The 23,800-nt window shown below is 46.4% G+C and overlaps 1 protein-coding gene across 1 annotated transcript in view; it reads left to right on the forward strand.

The window, feature by feature from the left end:
• NFX1 (nuclear transcription factor, X-box binding 1) overlaps window positions 1-23,800 on the forward strand; it is a 1,622,551-nt gene that overhangs the window by 33,266 nt on the left and 1,565,485 nt on the right. Inside the window, exons 3-4 of the mRNA XM_044065583.1 lie at window positions 2,409-2,489; window positions 5,026-5,131. Of these exons, the coding sequence (XP_043921518.1) occupies window positions 2,409-2,489; window positions 5,026-5,131 (187 nt within the window). The remainder of the gene's footprint in view (window positions 1-2,408; window positions 2,490-5,025; window positions 5,132-23,800) is intronic.

Raw genomic sequence — 23,800 nt, forward strand, 5'->3', positions numbered from 1 at the left:
ATGACTTAACTTTAAAACTTCCAAGCCCTTCTCAACTGACTGCTCCTTTAGGGGGAAAGATTGTTCTGCAGGCAAAAAAACAGGAGCTCATTACCCAGGACAAATGGGTTTTAAATAGTTTTCCAAGGATACAGATTCCACTTCCACACTTTACCAACCCCAAATGGTTGGCTAGATCTACCCCCAAATCAGTTGGCAGAGGCTCAAAAACAAGTTATCTCTCTCTTAAGTATAAGGGCTATTCAAACTGTCCCAGAAGAGGAAAGGGGGCAAGGTTTCTACTCGAGACTTTTCCTGGTGCCCAGAAAAGACAGTTCCTGGCGTCCTATCCTGGACCTCTCTATCCTAAACACTTTTTTGGTGATCTCAAAATTCAAGATGCTAACTCTTCACCAGTTGCTTCCTATGCTAGGCAAGGATGCCTGGTTGGCAACACTGGATTTAAAGGAAGCCTACCTGCACATCCCAATCAAGGCTTCTTGCAGAAGATACCTATGCTTCAAAGCAGGTTTCATGCACCATCACTTCTCTGCACTGCCCTTTGTGAATACCCTGGGCGCAGTAGATAAGCCAAAGTGCCTAGCTCCAGTCATTGTATTTTGCAGGCAAAGAAATATTCAGATATACCCATATTTGGAAATTGTCTAATTCAGGCAGAAAGTCAGGACATACTATTGAATCATCTGGCGTTTGTACAAAAGGTGCTAACTTCTCTGGGGTACACCATAAACGAAAAAAAAATCACATCTTGTACCCTACCAATAAATTATATTCCTGGGAGCAAGCTTGAACACAACTTCCCAGATGGCTTTCCTCAGGCCAGAGAAACAAGTTCATTTGACAGCTTACTTCAAACTAATGGCCACAAAGACCCTGCTATCTGCAAGACAAATACTGCAAGCCTTTGGGTTCATGGCCTCCTGCATTCTCCTAATTCCATATGCAAGACTGCGTATGAGGAAACCTACAGTGGTATCTAAAAAGCCTATGGTGTCAACATTCTCAAGATCTAAAAGGAATCCACCCATATGCGAGGACTGCAGCAATGAAACACGAAGAGAATAGTACGGTTGTGTACACTTAACATAAATGTAGATGTTCGAGTGTATTCACTGTTGCAGTCCTAGTTTCCCACCCTCCATTCCCCCTTTTTTCCTAAGGCACAGACTGTAGAGTTTTTTTTTTGTATGACGTGTCCAAGGTGCCACCATTCCTGGGTTAGCCTTTTTTGGGGGCTCCTGACAGTTGAGGCAAGAAAAACTGAGGAAATGGCGTCGGCTGCCTCCCTTTATACCTGACGTACTGACATCAGTTTTACAACCAGCGGCAGCCGACGCCATATACCAAGGACTCTGGTGTTCGGGCCGACTGAGGGCTACCAGCAGCCGGATAACCCATATGCGAGGACTGCAACAGTGAATACACTCTAACCTCTACATTTATGGTAAGTGTACACAACTGTACTTTCTGCTGATTTCTACCATCTGGATCCTGCTTTATTTATTTTTTTATCTTATTTTTAGGGATTTGAACAATACTAACTTCTGCTTTGCCCAGGTGTCAACCCTTTGTAAAGGGCTCCCTAATGAAATCTTGGCACTCTGATTCCGAGACACTGTGGTGGGAGGGAATAAAATTGCAGGAGAAGAGCATCATATCTTACTCTTCTCCTTTAAGCTTGTTTTTTTGCTGAGGAGCAAGCCCTCTGCACTTCGAGATATCTTGGGGACAAACTGTCCTCCACTGAACTTGGACACAAGCTATGAGATAATCACAAGTTGGGGAAAGAGAATATTCTGGAAAATGGCGATCTGACTTCCACCAAGTCCAGATTTGTGGCCAGTCGGTCTTCCCATTTCAGGACTTTATTGTGGGACCTGAGATTTTAAACTTTTGTTATTGTAAAGGGTGCATCATATAAGATATGAGAGCTCGTATTGTTTACTCTTCATGAATGTTCTCTGCATTGTGTGTATTTTACCCTCCCTTTCACTATACCCACTTTTACTGTTGAAATAATCAGCAGTAGAAGTTCCATGTGTAAGTATTTAAATTTTTTTTATATGCTGAATTTTTTTTTTTTGTGCAGCTCCAATTATTGTCTCATAGTCCACCTGTCCCTGGTGTAAAGATAAGAGGAGCATGGAGATTTAAGATCAAGAAAACATGACCTGCTGAGGTGGTATTTGGAATTTCTACCCAGGTGACAACCCTCAAAGACTGCTTTGATATGATGACTGTTCAGATGTCTGCTTACATCTGTATAAATGGCCTGTAGATAAACAATTTTTGCATGTTTCATTTTCCTGTCAGCTGTACCACCATTATGACGCAACTAACAAAATTTTAAATATTGCATTTTGTATATGTAGACTGTTGTGTATTTATTTTTATTTCCTTTCTTCCAGCAGAGGGAAATGATGGATGGAGATGTCCTGCTTGCCAGAATGTTTCTGCACGGGTCCCTAGTTCTTACACATGTTTTTGTGGTAAGTTAAATGTAGTGCCATACCTTTGCACAAAAAAAGCTAAATTACAGCATTATGAAGGTGGTGCTTCTGGAGTACTTGTATCTTCTACTTGTGTAACTGACTTATTCCATGAAATGTGTAGTATTCTGTCTAGGTCTCCTGTATCTGGTGAAGCCACAAGTTGGCCATTAATGTTTTAAATTTTTTTTTTTTTTTTTTGCTACTAAAGTATTCTGTTTTGTTGTGTTTTCTGGAGATGTGAGCTTCTGAAATATATTTGCCGTAGTTTCTAGTTGGTATTCAGTGTGGACGTTTCCATGAACGTGAGCTTAAGTTCTTCTTTTAAGCCATTGGTCTGAAGATGCTAACACTTTGTGCTTGAAGCTTGGCCAAATGATGAAATGGTTTATGAACACTAATTCCCTTCTTAAATGGGCTTTGCTCTCATAACCTGCAATGTATCCCATTGTTCACCTTATTGTGAGTGACATCGAGGCTAGCTGCTGTAACCTTGCAGCAGGAAGCTTTTTTTATCAAAATGTATTCTGTGTTTTTGATCATCTTTTTTGTCGCCTGTGGATACCAGACAGCAGCCAAAAAGAAAAGAAGTGTCTATTTGGTATAGAGCACTGTTCTGCATGGGCCACTTTCATGCTCAGGATGGGAGCTGTTTCTGGTTAAAATTATTTGCTTAAGGTCACACAAATCAAATAAGTCTTTTGGAATCGAATCCAGCACATCTGTGCCAAACTGCTTTCCTACATATTATAAGTTACAGCTTTCACACATTTCTGTTTGATCCCTTTCATGTTAGTGGATGCCCAGAACTGAGTAAGTAGCCCAAAATCTGCAGCCATCCTCTTTTCTAAGTCTTCAGATGGTATTAGTGCAGCACCGTAATTCACTTTCAGTGACAGATTGCTATTGACCGAGTTGTCCCATCTATTCCATCTTTTCTAAGTGGCTTTTCAGTGCATGAGACCACTTGCTATTCCATAGGTCTGACTTGTGCCGTAGAAATATTACACATTTGAATTTTTCTAACTGCTGGCTAGGATATTTGTATGTTAATGTCAGTAACTTTTCTGTTGCACTTATTGGCATGTTTGCTTTTTACATGGTTAATCTTCTCCATGAGTATGGGACAGGAATGTGATTTTCTCCTTTGCTAATCCAATGACATAACTGGGGAGTTTTTTGTTTTTTTTCCAAGGACTCTGATCTAAACTTTAAGAAGATCTGGCCAGTTGATATTTTATAACAGTACAGGGGATTATGGAGTTTTTACAGTGTGACACAATTGTGAAATGATATTTGTTGTGGTTTAATTGTTCTTGCAATCAGTTTTTTTTCTTAATGATGATTTTTTTTGGAAAAAAAAATAATTTTCCCGTCCCCATCTCAAATGGTAACCTTTTTTGTGAGTCCTCAGACTGTTCAAATGAAGGTATTCCTTAAAATAGAGATTCAGCAACTTGCACAACATTTTTCTCTCTTCTTAATCTGTTAAAGGAATACAGTACCTCAGGGTTCTAAAGTACATGTCCTTGTGTGTTTTAATGGTGCTTGGTCTACATATATTGCAATGGCTGATGTCTTAACGTCAAGTACAAACCATAGTGTCTGGACAGCCTACCTCATTGTGGGAAAAATAACTGCTGCAAGAGACCATTCTGGGAAACTGCAGCCCCCCCCCCCCCCAGTAGTGTTTTGAGTACAGTTATATGCCGCGATCTGTCAGTTGGCCACAACCTGTTAAATTGCTCAGTAAATGCTACAGAAAGAGGTTGCTTTTTAAAGATTGTGTGTGTGGGGATAACAGGAAATCAAAGTGAAAAAAAAAAATGAGATATGAATTGCAACTAGAATACCCACATTGTGTGGTTGTATTGGGAAAAGTGGAAAGATGTGAGAAAGCATTCCTTATTCTTCTGGAACAGCCTTTCAGTAAAGATGGTGGCAGTCATACTGCGAGGGGTTCCTCAATCCATGTTATAGGCTGAAAGCAATGGCAGAACTCTGGGATGGACTTCATTTAGGATTTGTACGTTATAGTCATACTAGTTTAAACATTTAATTGCAGTCTGGCAAAATCTGTCTCTGTAGTATAGACTGTTGTGATCTTTGTAAATGTTGATTGCTCAGCATTTTCTAAGTAAACTACACTTGTACATTTTAGCAGTTCACATGCTTGTGAGGCATAAAGTGAGGAAATCTTTATGATTAAACAGCTGCCTGTAAGTTTGGGGAAGAAAGTAAGATCTTGAGCCTAGCCATGCATGCACATGTATTTTTTCAGTTTCTGTTTCTAGATTTTTTGCACATGTTCGGTTTTATTGATGGTTTCCATTTTGGATAATCTCAGTGGAATGACTACTATTTTCATGTATGACTATGATAGTGGTATTAAAATAAGTTATAGTCCAGTTGCAGTAAATTAACTTTGAAAAAAGTAATAACATTTTCTCTGAATTTGATTTGCAGTGGCTTTGTTTATTGCCTTTCTAAAACTTAGTTTATTTTTGGCACAAACCTGTACTTTTTCTATTTTTAGGGAAGGTGACAAACCCAGAATGGAATCGGAATGAAATACCTCACAGCTGTGGAGAACTGTGTGGTAAGAAGCGTTCAGGCATGGACTGCCCCCATCCCTGTAACATGTAAGTAGATTAGACACTGACATGAAGAATGAAGTAGCGCTTATTTGTTCACTCCAGTTAGGTCAGTGAAGTCACTAAAGTTTACTAGTTCCTTTATTAGCTGTCCTTGGTTATTCCATCTCAGCTGACAGTGTCATCCTCATTGGTGATTGTTTTATGGGTCTGTGCCATTGAATTAATCCAGTGTTGTAGATATTAAGTTTGTAGTATGAACTTAGTCATTGGGTAGAGCCTTTCATTTTTCTGGCTTCTTAGTGTCTACTTGACACTGGTGTGTGTGCTTTTGTCATGAGCTCTCGCCTCACTCCATTTACTGCTGTATGTTTCTCTGCATTATAATAAATGCTAGGATGTCCTTCAAGAATGCAACTGCAGTCATAACATATGGGTTGTCCTGCCTCAGGCAGCCCTCGGTCGGCCGGATTCCAAAGTCTGGGTCTGGCATCGGCCGGAGTCGCCTCCTCTCTGACGTCAGAACGGCTGGAGTATTTAACCATACAATTTGAGGATGGTAAATGTATGCCTTCTATTAGAGCAAGTTACCTTATTTGAATTCCTAACTCTCCTGATGTTTTTTGTGTTTCACTGCTGCACTCATCACATTTGGGTTATCCCTGCCAGGGTAGCCCTCAGTCGGCCCGAATACTAGAGGCTTAATATGTTTGCATTGGATGCTGTTGCTTCAGGACTGACGTCAGGTTGTCAGTATAAAGTAAGTTGCGGACGCCATTACATCAGTCTTTGTTGTTGAGGAGCCCAAAGTAGAAGTAGTTCGCATGAGTGCCGGTCGGCCGCTACCTGAGTTTCGTTTTCCGAATTGAAGTCTTCTAAAGCTAAGTAGCCCGTTTGGGATCCTTTTTTCTTACTCTAACCAATGTCAGAAAAAGTTACCAATTGTCTCGCCTGTGGAAAGCAAATACCACACCGAGACTTTCATTCTTGCTGCGTCACTTGCTTATTAGGCCCAGACCACGACGCCCCCCACTGTCACTTTAGAGCTTTGCTCAATGCCAGATATATACGTCGTCAGGCCCTTATTGTAGCTAGATATTTTCGCTCTCAGTCCCTGCTCTCCATGAGGGACACGTTCCTGCAGAACATGTAGGCCAAGGTTTCTACTCCAGGCTCTTCCTGGTACCCAGAAAAAGAGGGCACCTGGTGCTCCATCCTCTATTTATCCATTCTAAACACCTTCCTGGTGATACCAAAATTCAAAATGCTCACCCTTCAGCAACCACTACCTATGCTTTCCAAGGATGCCTGGCTAGCCTCCCTAGACCTAAAAGAGGCCTATCTACACATCCCAATCAGGAAATAATGCAGGAAATACCTAAGTTTCAGGGCAGGATCTCTACACTTTCAGTTCTCTGTACTTCCTTTTGGCTTATCTACTGCTCCCAGAGTTTTCACAAAATGCCTGGCTCCCGCCATTGCTTTTTGCAGGCAAAGAAATATTCAAATGTACCCAAAATTAGTTGCCTGCCTAATTCAGGCAGACAGAAAAAGCTGCTCAAGCACCTGGCCTTTGTAAAGGACTTACTGACTTCCCTAGGGTACACTGTCAACGAAAAGAAATCCAAACTAGTACCCACCCAAACAGTTATATTCCTGGGAGCAAGCCTGGACACAGCATCCCAGATGGCATTCTTTACACCAGAAAAGCAAACTTACGGGGCAGCCTATTTCTCTCAACTAGCCACCAGACCTCAGTTATCCACAAGGAAAATCCTGCAAGCTCTGGGGTTCATGGCATCTTGCATTCTACTCATTCCATGTGCCAGACTGCATATGAGGAAACTTCAGTGGTATCTAAAAAGCCTTTGGTGTCAACACTCTCAAGACCTGGAAACTCTTTTACCAGTGATACCATGTCTAAGGAAAGATTTCCTTTGGTGGGCAGCAGCATGCTACCACAACAAGAGACTACCCTTCTCACCACCCCACACCACTCAGACCCTCACCACAGATGCATCAGAGTATGCCAATGGAGCCCACATCAAATACATCTGCACATCAACCAAAAAGAGATGTTAGCTGTCCAGCACGCATTGACAGCTTTCAGACCCCTTCTCTCCCCAGGGGCTCTACTGATCAAAACAGACACCACAGTGATGTATCAACATCGAGCAGGGAGGGACTCACTCCTACCCTCTCTGCAGGCTCATCATGACCATTTGGCACACAACCTCAGCCATGCAACTACACCTGTTACACAATTCTTGCCAGGCTCTCTGGCAGACAACTTGAGCAGAAATCTTTTGGACCCACACGAGTGGCAGCTAAATCAAAGTACCCTTCACCCTTCTAACTCAGAAATGGGGCACCCCAAAGGCAGACCTCTTTGCTTTTCATTCCAACCATCAGCTCAGCAAGTTCTGCACCAGGGAGCCTCACTGCAGGGCCTGGAAAGTGGATGCTGTATCTTTCTAGTGGGTCAGCCACTCTGTCTATGCATTTCTCTCACTTCCTCTCACTACCAGGGTACTGCTCAGAATAAAGGAGGAAAAAACAAGGTGTTACATTACACAATACTTTGAAAATGAAGACAAATAGTTCTTTCTCTCTTTCAGTGTTTTTTATTATGTACAGTGCACACGTGTGGGAGCCTCATGGGAAGCACCAGGGAGACTCCCAGAACAAAGGAATAAACAAGCTTATGTACCGGTGATATTGCTGACAGTACAAAAATATAAAAATTAACCTATTAGATTATACAGGGCAATTAACCAATTAAAGGTTTACCCGTAAACATGAGGCAGTTCGCATCATCATATCTCTAGGCAGAGAAAGAAAATCGGACACACTCCCATATAAGGCACATTTCCTGCTTTCAAGCAGAGTCTTGTTTTTAGTATTTTTCCATTGCTCAGAGTTCATTCAAAGTTCACAGTACATTTTAATACATACAGACTGTCACATACTCAATTCCCTCAAACACATGCTTTGGCTGTTCATATTCTACAAAGAGCAGTCCTGATTGCCCCAGACTGGCCACGCCAGCACTAGTACCCACTGCTGCGCAGCCTGTCCCTCTGCCACCATGGTATTTCCCTCAGATCCCAACACTAATGACCCAGAGGGAAGGAGAATTCATCCATCCCCAATTGCAGACCCTCGGTTTGGCAGCCTGGCTTATTCCCTGACCACTGTACAAGCTGATAATCTCAGTAAACAGGTTCCAGATGTCGTACGTTAGGCCAGACGCCCTAGCACTAGAAAGTCTTATGCTGACAAATGGAAATGTTTCTGCACCTGGATCCAGGATAAGGGAGCCGATATTGCAAAGCCCTCCCTACCTGTCATCCTGGATTACCTAGCTGACTTACTACACACTGGTCTTTCTTTTTCCTCTATTAAAAGTCATGCCTCTGCTATCTCTGCTCATTTCAGCACTGAGCAACCTCTTTTCTCACATCAATTCATCAAACAGTTCCTCAGAGGGGCTAACAACTTGAGGCCACCCACAGGAGCACCTACCCCAGCATGGGACCTTCTCTTTGTGTTACACTCTGCCCCCCTTTGAACCAGTAGCTTCAGCAGAATTAAAGATCTGAAGTAGGAGATTCATTTGTCTGCAACCTGTGGGGTTATGGATCCGATATCGGATCCGAACCGGCATGGTTTTCCAGCTATGGATCCAAGCTCTCAGCTCCTCCCCTCACCCATAATACCCTGCTCTACCCTCATGACCCCAGATCACGTTTGCCGCGCATGGTGACTGGATTTGTTTCTCAAGCTCTCAAGCTAAGTGCTAGTTTAAGTGTTAAATTTCAGAATTTTAAAGTTGTTATTGATTTTTTGTGTGAAAGTGTAGGTTCCTCCTTTGATATATTTACTTTTTAGAGTTAATCTAAAAGTTATATCCCTCCCCTCGCTGTTGGCGTAGTGTGTGTGTGTTGGGCCTGTGAGTGTATTTTTGTTGTTTAGTTACTTTTAGTTTTAGTAACTTCTGGGTTAGATTGGGATGGCAGACCAACCCAAATCTATCTTCTCTAAATGCTCCGAGTGTGGCCATAAGCTTTCCCCAGCTGATGGCCACACTCGGTGTTAGATGCCTGGGGGTTGAACACCTCACATCTGGTTGTTCCATTTGTGCAGGGTTCAACCCCAGGGCATTGAAGCAGCGGAGGTCCAAGCTTGTTCTGGCCTTTTACCGCCGGACTCGGCTCCGGCCTCCGCTCCTTCGGGAGTAACCATGCCTACGGTTATCCCCTCTGCGGCACCCCCTCCTCCTCCTGGGACTCAACCTCCCGTTTCTGGTTCGGAGGAGAGGGATGCTAAGAAAAGGGACCGGAGGGAGAAGCACCATAAGCGGCGGGCCGAGACCTCTGTTTCGGCCCCGCCAGCCAAGCGGGCTTCTCCCCCGGCTCCGTTGTCGGCTCGGTCTCCTTCTCGGCTCCGGTCTCCAGTGTGTTTTTCACCGGGACCTGAGGAGGAGGAGACCCGATCTCCGTCGAGGCTATCGAGGAGGCACTCCAGGCCTACCTCGGTAGCCTCGTCGAGATCCACTTATAGCCTTTCGGATGCTGATCTGGACCGGATGATGAGAAGGTTCATCCAGGCCCAGATGCAGATGGGAGTGCTCTTGCCTCCCCCCCCCCCCTCTGGGGGGGAGCTCAACACCCTTTTTCAAACCGATTGCTCCTTCTCCGACCCACTATCCGGGTTCGGAGCAGCTGGAGCCGAGCAGCTTCGGAGCCGGGGGTGGGTCGGCGCCGATAGTACTTTGGATCCGACCCTGCCCTCGAGTGCATCGGATCCGACCTCTCGGAGCCTGGATCAGAGCCTCGGATCCGGGGGATCAGTGCTCCTTCGGCGCCATCTGTGTCGGAGCGCACTGTCCCTTCGGATCCGAGCGCTTCGGCGCCGGCTCCGATCCACTCTTCGGATCCGAAGGGGAGCCAATTGTCGGATCCTTTGGTCGAGGTCGGCTCCCCTTCGGCGTTTGATGTAGTGGAGAGGGCCCTGTTGAGGGTCTCCGGACCCCCGGCACTTGTTTCGGCTCCGTCCCGCGCTCCCTCTGCACTGGGCCAGGCTTCCACCATCCGGCCCTTGGGACAGCCCGCTTCTGTGCCCCAAGCTGCTCTAATGGAACAAGTTGCTGCTTGCGAGGAGTCCTCTGACAGCCCCCCAGAGGATGTTCCTCGCAAGCATACGTGCAAAAGGAGGCACATTGACTCCCCCGAGTCTCTCACGGAAGACACGGACTTGGAGGAAGGGGAAGGCTCCCCACAGTCACCCCCCGAGGATGTCTCATTTGGAGACATCATGGAAATGCTCCGTATAAGGAGGGGTGGTCTGCCCCCAAGTCTTACTCGGACGAGTCCGTGTTCTTGGAGGCATTTGAAGCGGGCCCGTCTACTTCTTGGGTGTCCCCTCCTGCCGACCCCCTGGTGGACCTCATTACCACCAGGGCGTGGAAGGAACCGGACAACGTGAAGACAATTCCTAAGAGGCCCGATAGGATCCTCAGCCCACCGTCCGACCGTGCCCATTGGAGTAAGGGGCCTCCGGTAGATGCCATGTTGACGGCGGCGGCCACCAAGAGGGAACTTGCTCAGGAGAGTCCCTCAGTCCATCCCCCGAGCAAGGAGTCTCGGATGATGGACCGCTTGGGGAAGCGGATGTTTAGTTCAGCGACCTTCTCGGTAAGGGCGCTGAACTACCTGGCACACGTCATTAGGATGCAGCGAGATCTCATTAAAGAATACGCTGCATCTCCCCCAGAGTCCATGTCGGAGGAGGACAGGGTTCTGCACTCCACCCGCATGGCCACTCTTAGATCAGTTTCTAATACCTCTATGCGGCTACTCTCCCACGCTACGGAAGGCGCCGCTAGAGCCGCAGGGGCAGGCCTAGTCACTAGACGTCAGGCCTGGCTCCGTCACTGCGATTTTTCTGAGCCCTTCAAAGCGTCGTTTGCGAATGCCCCCTTCGATGGTTCTGCCCTCTTTGGCAAAACCGTCATGAAACCTTGACCCAGAGCGAGAAGGACGGGAAGACGCTGTCTGCCGTCGGAATCCGCTTCTCTGCACCCCAGAGGCCCTACTCTAGGAACCAAAAGGGTCAGAAGAAGATGTGGTTCCGGAAGTCGCAGCAGTCCCAGCCTGCTCCGGACAACCAGTCCTTCCGTGGTAGAGGAGGACAGGGAGGACGCCGCCCTAGAGGCAGAGGGGCTCCCAGAAACTTCAGGTCCAGAGAACCTTTCTCTGAACGGCCCACGCAGCAACCCTGAGGGGTTGCCCAGCTGCTCCACTCTGGAGGCAGTCGGGGGACGTTTTTCGGGGCACCTAGCGGCATGGGAGTCCATAACATCAGACCGCTGGGTTCTCCAAATCATATCCAGAGGATACCGCATCCCTTTTCTTCACTTTCCAAAGTTGAAGTCCCTCCCAGACGTTCCACCCGGTCAACGGGAGGCCGCTTTGGCAGAAATTGGCCATCTGCTAAAGAAAAGAGCCATCCAGCCCGTCCCCCAGACCAGATCGGATCAGGGTTCTACTCCAGGTTCTTTTTAGTGCCAAAGAAGACGGGGGAACTAAGACCAATTCTAGACCTTTCTCTCTTGAATCTGGCAGTCCCCAAGGAAAAATTCCGAATGGTCACTCTGCAGTCTATTCTCCCCCTTCTGGGAGAAAATCACTGGATGTGCTCTATAGACCTCAAAGATGCGTACTACCACATCCTGATGGACAGGCGCTCCAGGAGGTTCCTCCCCTTCCGGCTGGGAGCCAGTCACTACCAGTTCCGGGTCCTTCCCTTTGGTCTCACCACAGCCCCCAGGGTGTTCACCAAAGTATTAGCAGTGGTAGCAGCCCACCTGAGGCTTCAGGGGGTGCAGGTCTTTCCCTACCTGGACGACTGGCTTCTTACCGCCCCAACAAGGCATCTACTATTATTGGCGCGAGACTCCTTTCTCCATCTTGCTCCCTTTCTGGGCATTACAATAAATACAAAGAAATCCAACCTGGCGCCCACACAGCTCTTAGATTTTATAGGGGCCAGGCTAGAAACAAGGAGTTTACGAGCCTTCCTCACTGCGGACAGAGTTCAAAATCTGCAGCTCCAGGTGCGGGCCATTCTCCACTCAAGTTCTGTTCGCGGAGTTGGTCCTGAGGGCTCTAGGGTCCATGGCGTCTGCTATAGCACTTCTCCCTCTTGCCAGGCTCAATATGCGCATCCTCCAGTGGACTCTCTTAGTACAGTGGTCATACCTTGCTCTCCCTATGCATCATCCCATTGCGATCAGCAAGGCTTGCAAGCGGTCCCTCCTGTGGTGGCTTCACTCTCCAGATCTCCACGGAGGCCGCCCATTTTGTCCTTCTCCCCCCCTCGCCACGGTGACCACGGACGCCTCCCGCCTCGGGTGGGGGCATTTTATGGCCGGACCGTCCAAGGCACGTGGAACGATACAGAGACCTTACTGCATATCAACGTTCTAGAGATGAGAGCAGTGCTCTTAGCGTTGCTAGCACTTCAGGACTTTCTTCCCTTGGGAACAATTGCGATTCAATCGGACAACATGTCTGTGGTCTGGTACATCAACAAGCAAGGGGAACAAGGTCTTACCCTTTGTCGAGAAGCCATGAGAGTTTGGGAATGGGCAATCTCCACCAACCGCTTTCTAATAGCAACGCACATTCCGGGTCGGTCCAACATCCTAGCGGACAAGCTCAGTCGCACCATTCTGACCCCTTACGAGTGGTCTCTCAATTTTCAAGTAGCGGAACGCATATTCGCACGGTGGGGAACTCCTTCATGCAATCTTTTTGCCTCTCCCTCAAACACCAAGTGCGACAGTTTTTTCGCTCTGATACCCCCTCCAGGAGGTTCTCCAAGAGACGCTCTGGTGCATGCTTGGCCACCCAGTCTTCTTTACGCTTATCCACCCTTGCCTCTGATGCTCCAAGTTCTTCAGAAAGCCTCTAGGGTGGGTTGCAGAATGATTCTCATTGCTTCGTTCTGGCCTCTACAGATCTGGTTCCCCCTTCTAAGGTCTCACTCGGTGAATCCTCCTTGGATTCTAGATCCCATTCCGGATCGGATAACCCATCCATCCTGCATACCTCCTCCGAACCTGGACAACCTGAAGCTGACCGCTTGGCTGCTCCAGTTCCACTCTTGATTAGGACTCCCGGTATTTCGTCACCTGTTAAGGCAATACTGGTGGCAGCTCATAAACCGTCCACTAGGAAAGTCTACCGCAGCACGTGGAAACGGTTTTCTTTGTGGGCGGAGCGACAAGGCCTGAATCCCTTCACGGTTCCTCTCCCCTTAGTGCTTGACTTTCTAACCACTCTTTTTAACGATGGTGCCAGCAGTTCCACAGTCAAAGTACAACTGGCGGCAATTTCTCATTATCACATTGGACATGACTCTAATCCTCTTATGTCAGCCAAGTTGTGTAAAATTTTCCTTAAAGGTACTTTTCTTCTCAGGCCCCCTGTAAAACAAGCGGTTCCTCCTTGGGACCTCTTTGGTTCTCCAGGCCTTGACCGCCCCCCTTTCGAACCAGCGGCTACGGTGGATCTCAAATTCTTGTCTTACAAGACAGCCTTTTTGGTAGCCATTACATCGGCCAAGAGAGTTTCAGAGCTTCAAGCATTATCAGCTAAACCTCCTTACTTGGTATTTCATCCGGACCGTGTTTACCTCAGGACCAACCCGTCCTTTCTTCCTAAAGTTGCTTCTGAAGCAAACATTAATCAGTCCATTAACCTCCCTGTTTTCTTCCCTAAATATGAAAACAAAGGTGAACACAAGCTTCACTCATTAGATGTCCACAGGCAACTTAGATTTTATCTAAACAGAACGGCTGGTCATAGGCAATCCGACCAGTTGTTTATTTCCTTTGCTAAATTTAATTTGGGCAAGCCAATTTCTAAAGTTTCTCTGTCTCGCTGGATTTCACAGTGCATCTTATTGGCTTATCAAGCTTCAGGAAGGCCCGCACCGGAGGGTGTACATGCCCATTCAACTCGGTCAGTATCTACCTCGGCAGCCTTCAAGGCTAGGATTCCTCTAGATGATATTTGTGCAGCAGCCACGTGGGCTTCATCTCATACTTTTATTTCCCACTATAAGTTGGATCTTGCATCTAGGGGTAGAGCATCATTTGGCTCCGGTGCTCGGAATATCCTTCCATGATGGCCGCCCAAGATTCAGGTAGCTGGGGACTCTGTCCCACAGGTTGCAGACAAATGAATCTCCTACTTCAGATTTAGAAGTTATGTACTCACCATAACGTTCCATCTGAGTAGGTGTATTCATTTGTCTGCAACCATCCCGCCCTCCTATCCCCCTGGCCTTTCAGTTTCCTGCATATTATGTGTTACCCTTTTCAGGGTGTTCTTGCTGTTGGCAAACTCGATCTGAGGTCATGAGGGTAGAGCAGGGCATTATGGGTGAGGGGAGGAGCGGAGAGCTTGGATCCATAGCTGGAAAACCATGCCGGTTCGGATCCGATATCGGATCCATAACCCCACAGGTTGCAGACAAATGAATACACCTACTCAGATGGAACGTTATGGTGAGTACATAACTTCTAATTTCTCTCATGGAAGAAAACCTTGCTTCTGGCCATCACTTCAGCAAGAAGAGTATCTGAGCTACAAGTACTAATGGCTGTAGAGCCCTTCATTTTCCATGCTGACAGGGTCTCCCTCAGGACTAACCCATCCTTCATGCCAAAAGTGGTGTCCAGTGTGTGTCTCAACCAATCCATTCATTTGCCCACCTTTTCCCCTAGCCTACAAAATAAGGGGGGAAGAATACTGCACTCTCTAGATGTGCACAGACAGCTCAGATTCCATCTAGACAGGTCTAAATCATTCAAAGACTGATAAGTTGTTAGTCAGCTTTCCCGCAGGAGAAGAGGGCAAAGCCATATCCAAGCAAACCATTATTAATAAGGAGAAATTAATCATAGGCACTAAACGGCCTATAATTGTGAAGTACCTTGCTAAGGTAAGGGAAAGCAGCTCCTGTACTTTTCAAAAAAAAAAAAAAAGCACCAAACCAGGCATGTCCAAGCGTCAGCTTCAGTTGATTTCCCCCGGTGAATCTGGGCATACTAGGACAATGCAGCAATTACCTCATGTACACAGATAACCCTCTCCTCCTATCACCCAACACTACAACCTGTGAGAGATGCACTTACATAGCCAAACTGGAAGCAAAGCACTCTCCACCCAAGATTGTGCTAGTCAGTCAAGAGGAGAAGGTTAACACCCGCACTACACCTCAAGCAACACATAGCCCTTCTAAACTCACACCACCAATGCACACACATAGCAACACTAAATCCACATATGCGGAGGCCCTTAACTGTAACCTGCCCAAGCAACAAGGACCTCCGAAGCTGAAACACAAGCACCATTCACAACCAAAGTGTCACATAGCTCACAACACCAGTGTGCCACCCAGCAGCAGCCCCTAAGGCAAGATAACGTACCTAACACTTTAGTTATAGGTGACTCAATAGTCAGGCACACTGCTGTCCCGCTCACCAGGCTGAACAAGGAGAAAATTACAGTGAGCTGCCTGTTTGGTGTCAGGATCCGCCACATAACTCATGCACTCAAGTCACTCCACAACAAGTACAAATATGACAGTTCTTGTCCATGTTGGAGTGAATGACTTGAGACGTACCTCCTTGGACTACATGAAAAGACGTGGAAGAGCTCTCTGATCATGTGGCCCAGGCAGGTTATGACGCTAGCCCTGAGTAACATCCCGCCTTCGCCCAGAATGATACCACAATATAAGGGCAAAATGATTGACTTCAAAAATTGGCCAAGCTTCTGGTATCATTCAAAGGGGATCCAGTATCTGTCTGCCTGGGACGACATGATCGACAGACCACGATGCTTTGTCAGCGATGGTCTACACCTGTTGCCCCTAGGATTCAGGTTACTGGCTAAGGCTCTTGCCACCCCTATAGTGCCTTTTTTAGGCAAAGTTCAAAGGACAAAACCACCACTGTAACCGGTACAAGCATGCAAAATCTGAAGGTAATGCTACTCAATGCTAGAAGTCTAAACCTCAAAATGCACTCTCTCGAGGCACTCCTAAAAATGGAGAACATCAATATCTGTGCAGTAACTGAGACCTGGTTCAAGGCTGCAGAGAGCACCCCTGCAATACCAGGCTACAACTCTTACCACACTTTTTGGCCACCAAACCAGGATCGAAACACTAAAGGTGGAGGAGTGTTTATATTCACCAAGGATATTCTCACCACCGGGTTAGTTGCCCAACACAATGAGTCTGAAATTCTCCAGGTGCAACTAACACTAGGTAAGACTGCAATCCAAATTGTAGCTTGCTACAGATCCCCCACCATGCCCCAAGATTCTCACTACACCTTTCTAAACATACTGGAAAATATTAATATACAACCAAACACCCTAATACTGGGTGATTTCAATTACCCTGCCATTAACTGGAACACTGCTCATGTACCAACACCTTTTTTTCCAACAGTTCTTGGAATTCGTAAATTCCATTGCCCTGGATCCAACTAATTCAGTGTCCCACCAGGGGCTCTAATATCCTAGACCTGGTCATTACCAACATGGGAAATTGATGCTCCACACCTATGGTCACCCCCTCGTTGGTCAGGTCAGACCATAAGCTAATCACCCTTAACATCCACATCCCACCCCCACCCCCCAGTAAGGAAACCTCCATAAAAAAACTTCTTCAAAGCCATCTTCATGCTACTCAAGTCAGAAGTTACAAACTTCATGACACCCATGCAGACAGGATCTGAAAAAACTGAGTCCTACACTAAGGCATTGTACGAGCACATCCACTCATGCATGAATCGTGCCATCCCACATAGAACCAAGATGCTCTCCTCCAAAAAAAAAGGAAGCCAATCTGGTGGTCCCCTGCCATAAACAAACTTTACAACAAAAGGAAGAAACTGTTGCCGAAGAGAGGAAAATCCCAGGATGCAAAAAACTCCCTTACCAGCCTCAGTAAGAAGTTGAGATCCCTCTTAAAATCCTCCAAAGCTAGTGACGAAAATAAAATTGCCAAAGATTCCAAAGACATCCACAAGGCATTCTAGAACTATGTCAAGAATCTAAATGGCAATGCTCAGATCTACTCTGAGCTACAACAGAATGGCATTAAATATACTGATCCCAAGGATATTGCCAATATCCTGGCAGATCGATTCAGTGCCAACTACACCCCCCTCTCTCATCCCCTAAGTGGTCCATCTCAATACCGGAAGATTGCCACATTCCAGTAATAATGGCCACACAGGTAAAAAAACGCACACTCCAATTCTAAAAATGCAGCATCCATGGGACCAGATGACATCCCGGGCTGTGTACTACATGAACTACAAAACGAACTGGCACCTCACCCAAGTGTCATGTTTAGTCAATCCCTCACCTCAGGCTTCGTGCCAACTGAGTGTTGTACAGCTACAGTTATCCCACTCCACAAGGGGGGATCCACCTTGATCACGGGAGCTACCGCCCCGTCAGTCTGACGAGCCTGATTTGCAAGGCCATGGAACGTATCATCATGGAGCTTATAAACCGACATTGGCAACCTTAAAGCACTGGACCCCACCCAGTTTGGGTTCATGAAGGGCCAATCTTGTCTCCTGAACCTGATTGACTTCTTTGAATCCGTCCTTAGAGCCGTGGACGAGAGTAAGGCAGTCCACACAGCCTATCTGGACCTCGCCAAGGCCTTTGACACTAGCCCCAGCTCTGGAATCATAGATAAACTTACCAAGCTGGGCATTAATCCCTACGTCACTCAATGGGTTGCCAACTGGCTTACTGACAGAACCCACAAGTAGCGGACTCCAAATCCAGCTCCAGACAAGTGGAGTACCTCAGGGTTCAGTCCTGGGACCTCTCTTATTTGGCATCTACTTCTCTGAAGTACAGGCCAACACTAAGGGACTCTGGGTAACAAAGTTTGCAGATGACTGCAAACTGGGAGCCATTATTGAATCCCCAGATGATATGGATACTCTACAAAAATGCCTTACAGAAACAGATGCTTCGTGTCAGAGCCATGGGCTCAAGCTCAATGCCAAGAAATGTATAGTTATCCCCTTTGGGGAAAAAACTTGTACCCGTGAATTACCACATAGGCGGTAGTACACTAAACACCGCAAGTGTGATAAGAGACTTAAGGACACAGTTGGACAGTGGTCTCACCTATAATAACCACATCGCTACAACAGTCAGGAAATCCTATGTGGCACATCTCATCACTAAGGGCTTTTCATCCAGAAAAAAGGAGGTCATTGTCCCACTGTACTCATCCCTCATTAGACCCATTATAGAGTACAGCACCCCATTTGGTATGTACCTCTCATGACATCTGCAACAACTGGAAAGGCCACAGAAATACCTCACTAAAAGAATCACAGGCCTAAAGCAGATGCCCTATGCTGAGCACCTTAAAAAAATCTAGCTGTACTCTGTCGCATATCGTCTACCCGGGGCGATCTCTGCTTAACATACAAGGCCATGTCAAACCCAGAGCTGTTGGACATGCTACACTTAAAGAAATCCCAATCCCCTCAGCCACAAGCTCCAGGGATCTAAACCTTGTCATCACAATAAACAAAACCTGCTGGAAGGATAGGTTCCTGACCTAGAGACTCCCCAGACTCTGGAATAGACTGCCCATATATGTCAAGCAGAGCGCCTCTTTGGCCCTCTTCAAAAGGAACCTTGGTGATTGGATGGGAGAAAGGAAATTCACCCCGGGGATCACATCAGTCGCCCTGCTAGACAGGGGTCCATGGAAGTAAATAGTGTGGGAAGAAATAGCCAGGGAATTGTTATGGCTAGGCTTGTATAGGCCCTAGGGCCGTTAGCCTAGTACCAACCTGTGAACCATTTCCAAATGGATAGCACACTGCATCCATTTCTGGTACAAGCAGCATGGGAAGCCTCCCCCTAAGGGGGTCAGAACTCACTCCACCAGAGCAATCTCCACCTCTACAGCTTACCTCAGAGGAGTCCCCACCAGGGACATCCTGGAGGCTGCAACATGGACATCTGTTCAAACCTTCACCAAGCATTACCTCCTGCCTCTCTTCTCCAAATCCAGAGCAGGCTTTGCCACTGCAGTCTTGCAGGGTATCCTAGCCAGCCCCCAGTCTTCTTGACTGCCTCTACCCTTTTCCTCAGCTTTGAGAATCAACCCAAATGTGATGACTGCAACAGTGAAGCACGAAGAACCATAGTACAGTTGTGTAAACTTAACATAAAATGTAGATGTTTGAGTGTATTCACTGCTTCAGTCCTGGATGTTCTTAGTGTTTCACTGTTGCAGCCATTACAATTGGGTTATCCTGCTGGCAGGCTACCCTCAGTCGGCCTGAATTCCAAAGTCTAGGTATGGCGTCGGTTGCTGTCGCCTCTTCCCTGACGTCAGTGCGCCAGAGGTATAAAAGATGCAGCCGACGCCATTTTCTTCAGTCTTTCTTGCCACGCAGTGCCCGAAGCACAAGCAGTTCGCAAGTGCCGGTTGGCTTACTCCTGAGATTTTCGTGTTCGAATTTCAGATCCGAAGTCTTCACTAAAAAGCTAAGTACCCTGTTGGGGAAAATTTTTTCTTGCTCCAGACCAATGTCAGAAAAAGTTAATTGTATTTCTTGTGGGAAGCAAATACCTCATAAGGACTTTCATTCTTACTGTATTCCTTGCCTAGGCCCTGACCACGACGTTGCTAGTTGTGTGTTTTGTGCTAGATTTAACCAACACACTATTAAGCGTCGGTACGATTTTGCATTTCACTATTTTGGCAGGAGATTTAACTTTACAGTGTCGTCGGATAGCCATCCGACTACCGGAATTCACAAGAAATGCAAAGAAAAGGACAGGCATCTGAGGTCCAAAACCGACTAGGCTTCTAAGGCTACTTTAGACTAGCAGGCCGCTACTGACACCCACGTGGAGTCGACCAGGCTGCTTGGAAGCTCAAGGTATTGGACCTTCGGAAACTATTCCCTCTGATGGGTCCGGAGCCACTGAGCAGGCATCTGCTTCTGAGGGTATTTTCAGACCTACTCAATTATGTTAAAACGACTTCAGCTTCTAAGGCAAAGACTAAAGCACCTTTAAAGACAAAGAAACAAGTACAACAGCCTCATGGACAGGCCTCCATGCCTAAAATACAGATGCTCAAAATGGCCGAAGACCTAATTACTTTGATCAGGGGTTCCCATCCCCCTCCTGATAAGAGGCCTAGGCAAGAGACAGAATATGAATCTTCAGATCAGGTTTCCATTTCATCTGATTCCTCTTCTGATCAGGAATACTCTCTTCCTCCCTATGAGGATTCTGATGCTGAAGAATCTATCCCTTCAGCCCCTCTTCCTGAGGATTATTCTTTTGTGGAAACTTTACATACCATGTGGGAGCATTTCCACTGGGAGAGTCAAGATTATTCTGAATCCAAGAAAAGGCTCAGAGACTTCCTTTAACTACCACAACACAGGCCCCTGGCTATTCCACCTGTTAGACATTGTAGATTATGTATTTTCAGAGTCCAGTCTGACCCCTGACTCCTTACCTCCAGCTCCTGTTAAGCCGGACAGGTACTATAGGGTTCCTGACTCTCATAAATTCCTTTTCAAAAACCCTGCTGCTGACCCAGAAACTATCTCTCGGGGTCCCAAAGGGGTCGAGGCTTCCACTGCAAAAAAACCTACTTCCTCTGATAGGGATTCTAGGGCACTGGACAGATGGGGAAAAAAGATTTACACTTCTGCTACCTTGGCTATAAGGGCTTTAAATTCAGTTTCATATGCTCAAATATCAGCAATATATTATGTCACTGCTTAAACAGAAAATGTTGATAATTTCTGAATGTGCAGAAAACAAAGAAATGCAGGATTTATTGCATGCAGCTGAACGAGTTGGAAAGCATACTTTGCAATGTGGTTTTGATTCTCTGGAGGCCTCCTGCAGGGCCGCAGTTACGGGTTCTGTCTTTAGGAGGCATGCTTGGTTAAAGGAACAAAATCTACCTGATCATGTTAAGGCAAAATTATTAGATGCTGCATTATAGTAAGATGCTTTGTTTGATGTTAAAGCAGAAGAGGTGTTAAAGAAAATGGAGGACAAAGCTAAATCTATGCAAAGAGTCAAGGATTTCTTACAGGTACAGCCACCAAGATTTAGCAGACACTGGCCTAGAAAGAATTGGTCCTTTTCAGTGTCAGACAGGCCACAAAGGGGCAGATACAGACGCCCTAGAGGTAGATCCCAGCCCCAAGGTTCGTACAGGTCTAAACAATGGTGTGCGTCTACCTCCAAAACTGGAGAAGACAAATCATAGCCATACAGGAAACAGTCCCACTGACTTCCCCTGCCTGCGCCAAGCACATCTTCTGGCAGCACCTTTAGGGGGAATGCTAGCACTTTTTTCTCCAAATTGGCACATAACCCAGGACAAATGGGTCTTAAACATAGTGTGTCAAGGCTACAAGTTTCACTTCCATACCCTGCCAAGGGCAAACAGTTGGCCAGACCTGCCAAAACATCAAAGGGCAGTGGCACAAAAACAAGTCTCATCCCTCAAGGACATGAGGGCCATTCAACAAGTACCAGAGCAAGAGCAGGGGCAAGGATTCTATTCAAGACCGTTCTTGGTACCCAGAAAGGACAAAGCCTGGAGACCAGTACTTGACCTATCTATTCTAAACACATATCTGGATATTCCAAAGTTCAAAATGTTGACTCTACAGCAGCTTCTGCCCATGTTGGGCAAGAAGGCTTGGCTTCTGACTTTAGATCTAAAAGATGCATACCTGCATGTCCCAATCAGACAAACATGCAGAAGATACCTCAGATTCAAAGCTGGCTCAATGCACTACCAATTCTCTGCACTGCCCTTTGGCTTATCTACTGCGCCCAGGGTCTTCACAAAGTGCCTGGCACCAGTAATTGCATTCTGCAGACAAAGAGGAATACAAATATATCCGTACTTGGACGACTGCCTCATTCAAGCAGAGAACAAGGACATTCTACTACAGCATCTGGCGTTTGTAAAGAGATTACTACCATGCCTAGGGTACACAGTCAACGAACAGAAATCAAAACTAGTACCCTCTCAAGAGATAATGTTCCTGGGTGCAAGCTTAAATACAACTGCCCAGATGGCTTATCTCATGCCAGACAAACGAAGGCAACTGACTACCTATTTCAAAATGTTGGCAACAAAGGCCCAGTTATCTGCAAGAAAAATTCTGCAGGCTTTGGGCTCCATGGCATCCTGCATTCTACTAATTCCATATGCAAGACTGCATATGAGGAAACTTCAGTGGTACCTAAAAAGTGTTTGGACTCAACATTGCCACAGCCTGGAAACAATAGTTACTCTTATTCCCTGCCTGCCACAGCCTGGAAACAATAGTTACTCTTATTCCCTGCCTGCAACAGGAGTTTTGATGGTGGGTGAAGGCCTGTCACCAGAACAAGGGACAGCCATTCACTCTACCCCCAGCCACACAGACATTAACAACGGATGCATCAGATTATGCCTGCGGAGCCCACATGGCAGCAAGATGTATTCAAGGCACATGGTCCGCAAACCAAATGCATCTACATATCAATCAAAAAGAGATGCTAGCTGTTCAAAATGCCCTGACAGCCTTCAAGGACCTACTAAATCCAGGACAACTACTGATAAAGACAGACAATACCACAGCCATGTGGTATATAAACAAGCAGGGAGGCACTCATTCTTGCCCCCTTTGCAGACTGGCCATGACTTTGTGGGACACAGCATTGACTTACCAAGTACATCTGCAGGCACAATTCCTGCCAGGAAAGATAAATACTCTGGCAGATGAACTAAGCAGAAACCTCATGGATCCCCACGAGTGGAAATTGGATCCACAAGTCTTCAGCATGGTAACAAGGAAATGGGGATGTCCTGACATAGATCTATTTGCCTCACCTCACAACTGCCAACTACAGAGATTCTGCACAAGGACTTATCACAGACAAGCATGGAAAGTGGGTGCCCTATCTTTCAGCTAGAAAAACTTAACAGTATATGCCTTTCCTCCTGTGCCTCTCCTCCCCAAGGTACTCCTAAAGGTCAGACAGGAGAAGCCAAAAATTATACTGATTGCCCCAGACTGGCCATGCCAGTACTGGTATCCAATCCTAAGAAACTTGTCTCAATGCCCAGCCTAGACCTTACCTAAAGTGCCTCATCTACTGTCCCAGCAGAACAATCAGATCCTGCACAGCCAAATCAAGACCTTAAATCTGGCAGCATGGCGAATAATGTAGTCCTACAAAACACACTTCTCACTAAAGCGGTGATGGATGTCATTTTGGAGGCCAGGAGGCCTAGTACTAGAAAATTCTATGCTGGAAAATGGAAGAGATTCTGTGCTTGGAACCAGGCACAAGGAATTGACACAGCTGTACCAAATATTCCTCAGATTTTGCAATACTTGACTGAGATGCTGGACAAGGGCCTATCCTTTTCATCTATAAAAATTCATGCCTCTGCCATTTCGGCTCATTGCAATACAGAGCCACCAATCTTTTCTCATCCTTTATTAAGGCAGTACCTCCGAGGGGCCAAAAATGTAAGGCCTCCAAGAAGATCACCAATACCTGCATAGGACCTCAATTATGTCTTAGGAAAACTCACCAT

This window comes from Protopterus annectens, chromosome 3.part0 (assembly GCF_019279795.1).
Source record: "Protopterus annectens isolate FY-2018-M chromosome 3.part0, PAN1.0, whole genome shotgun sequence".
Lineage (NCBI taxonomy): Eukaryota > Metazoa > Chordata > Ceratodontiformes > Protopteridae > Protopterus > Protopterus annectens.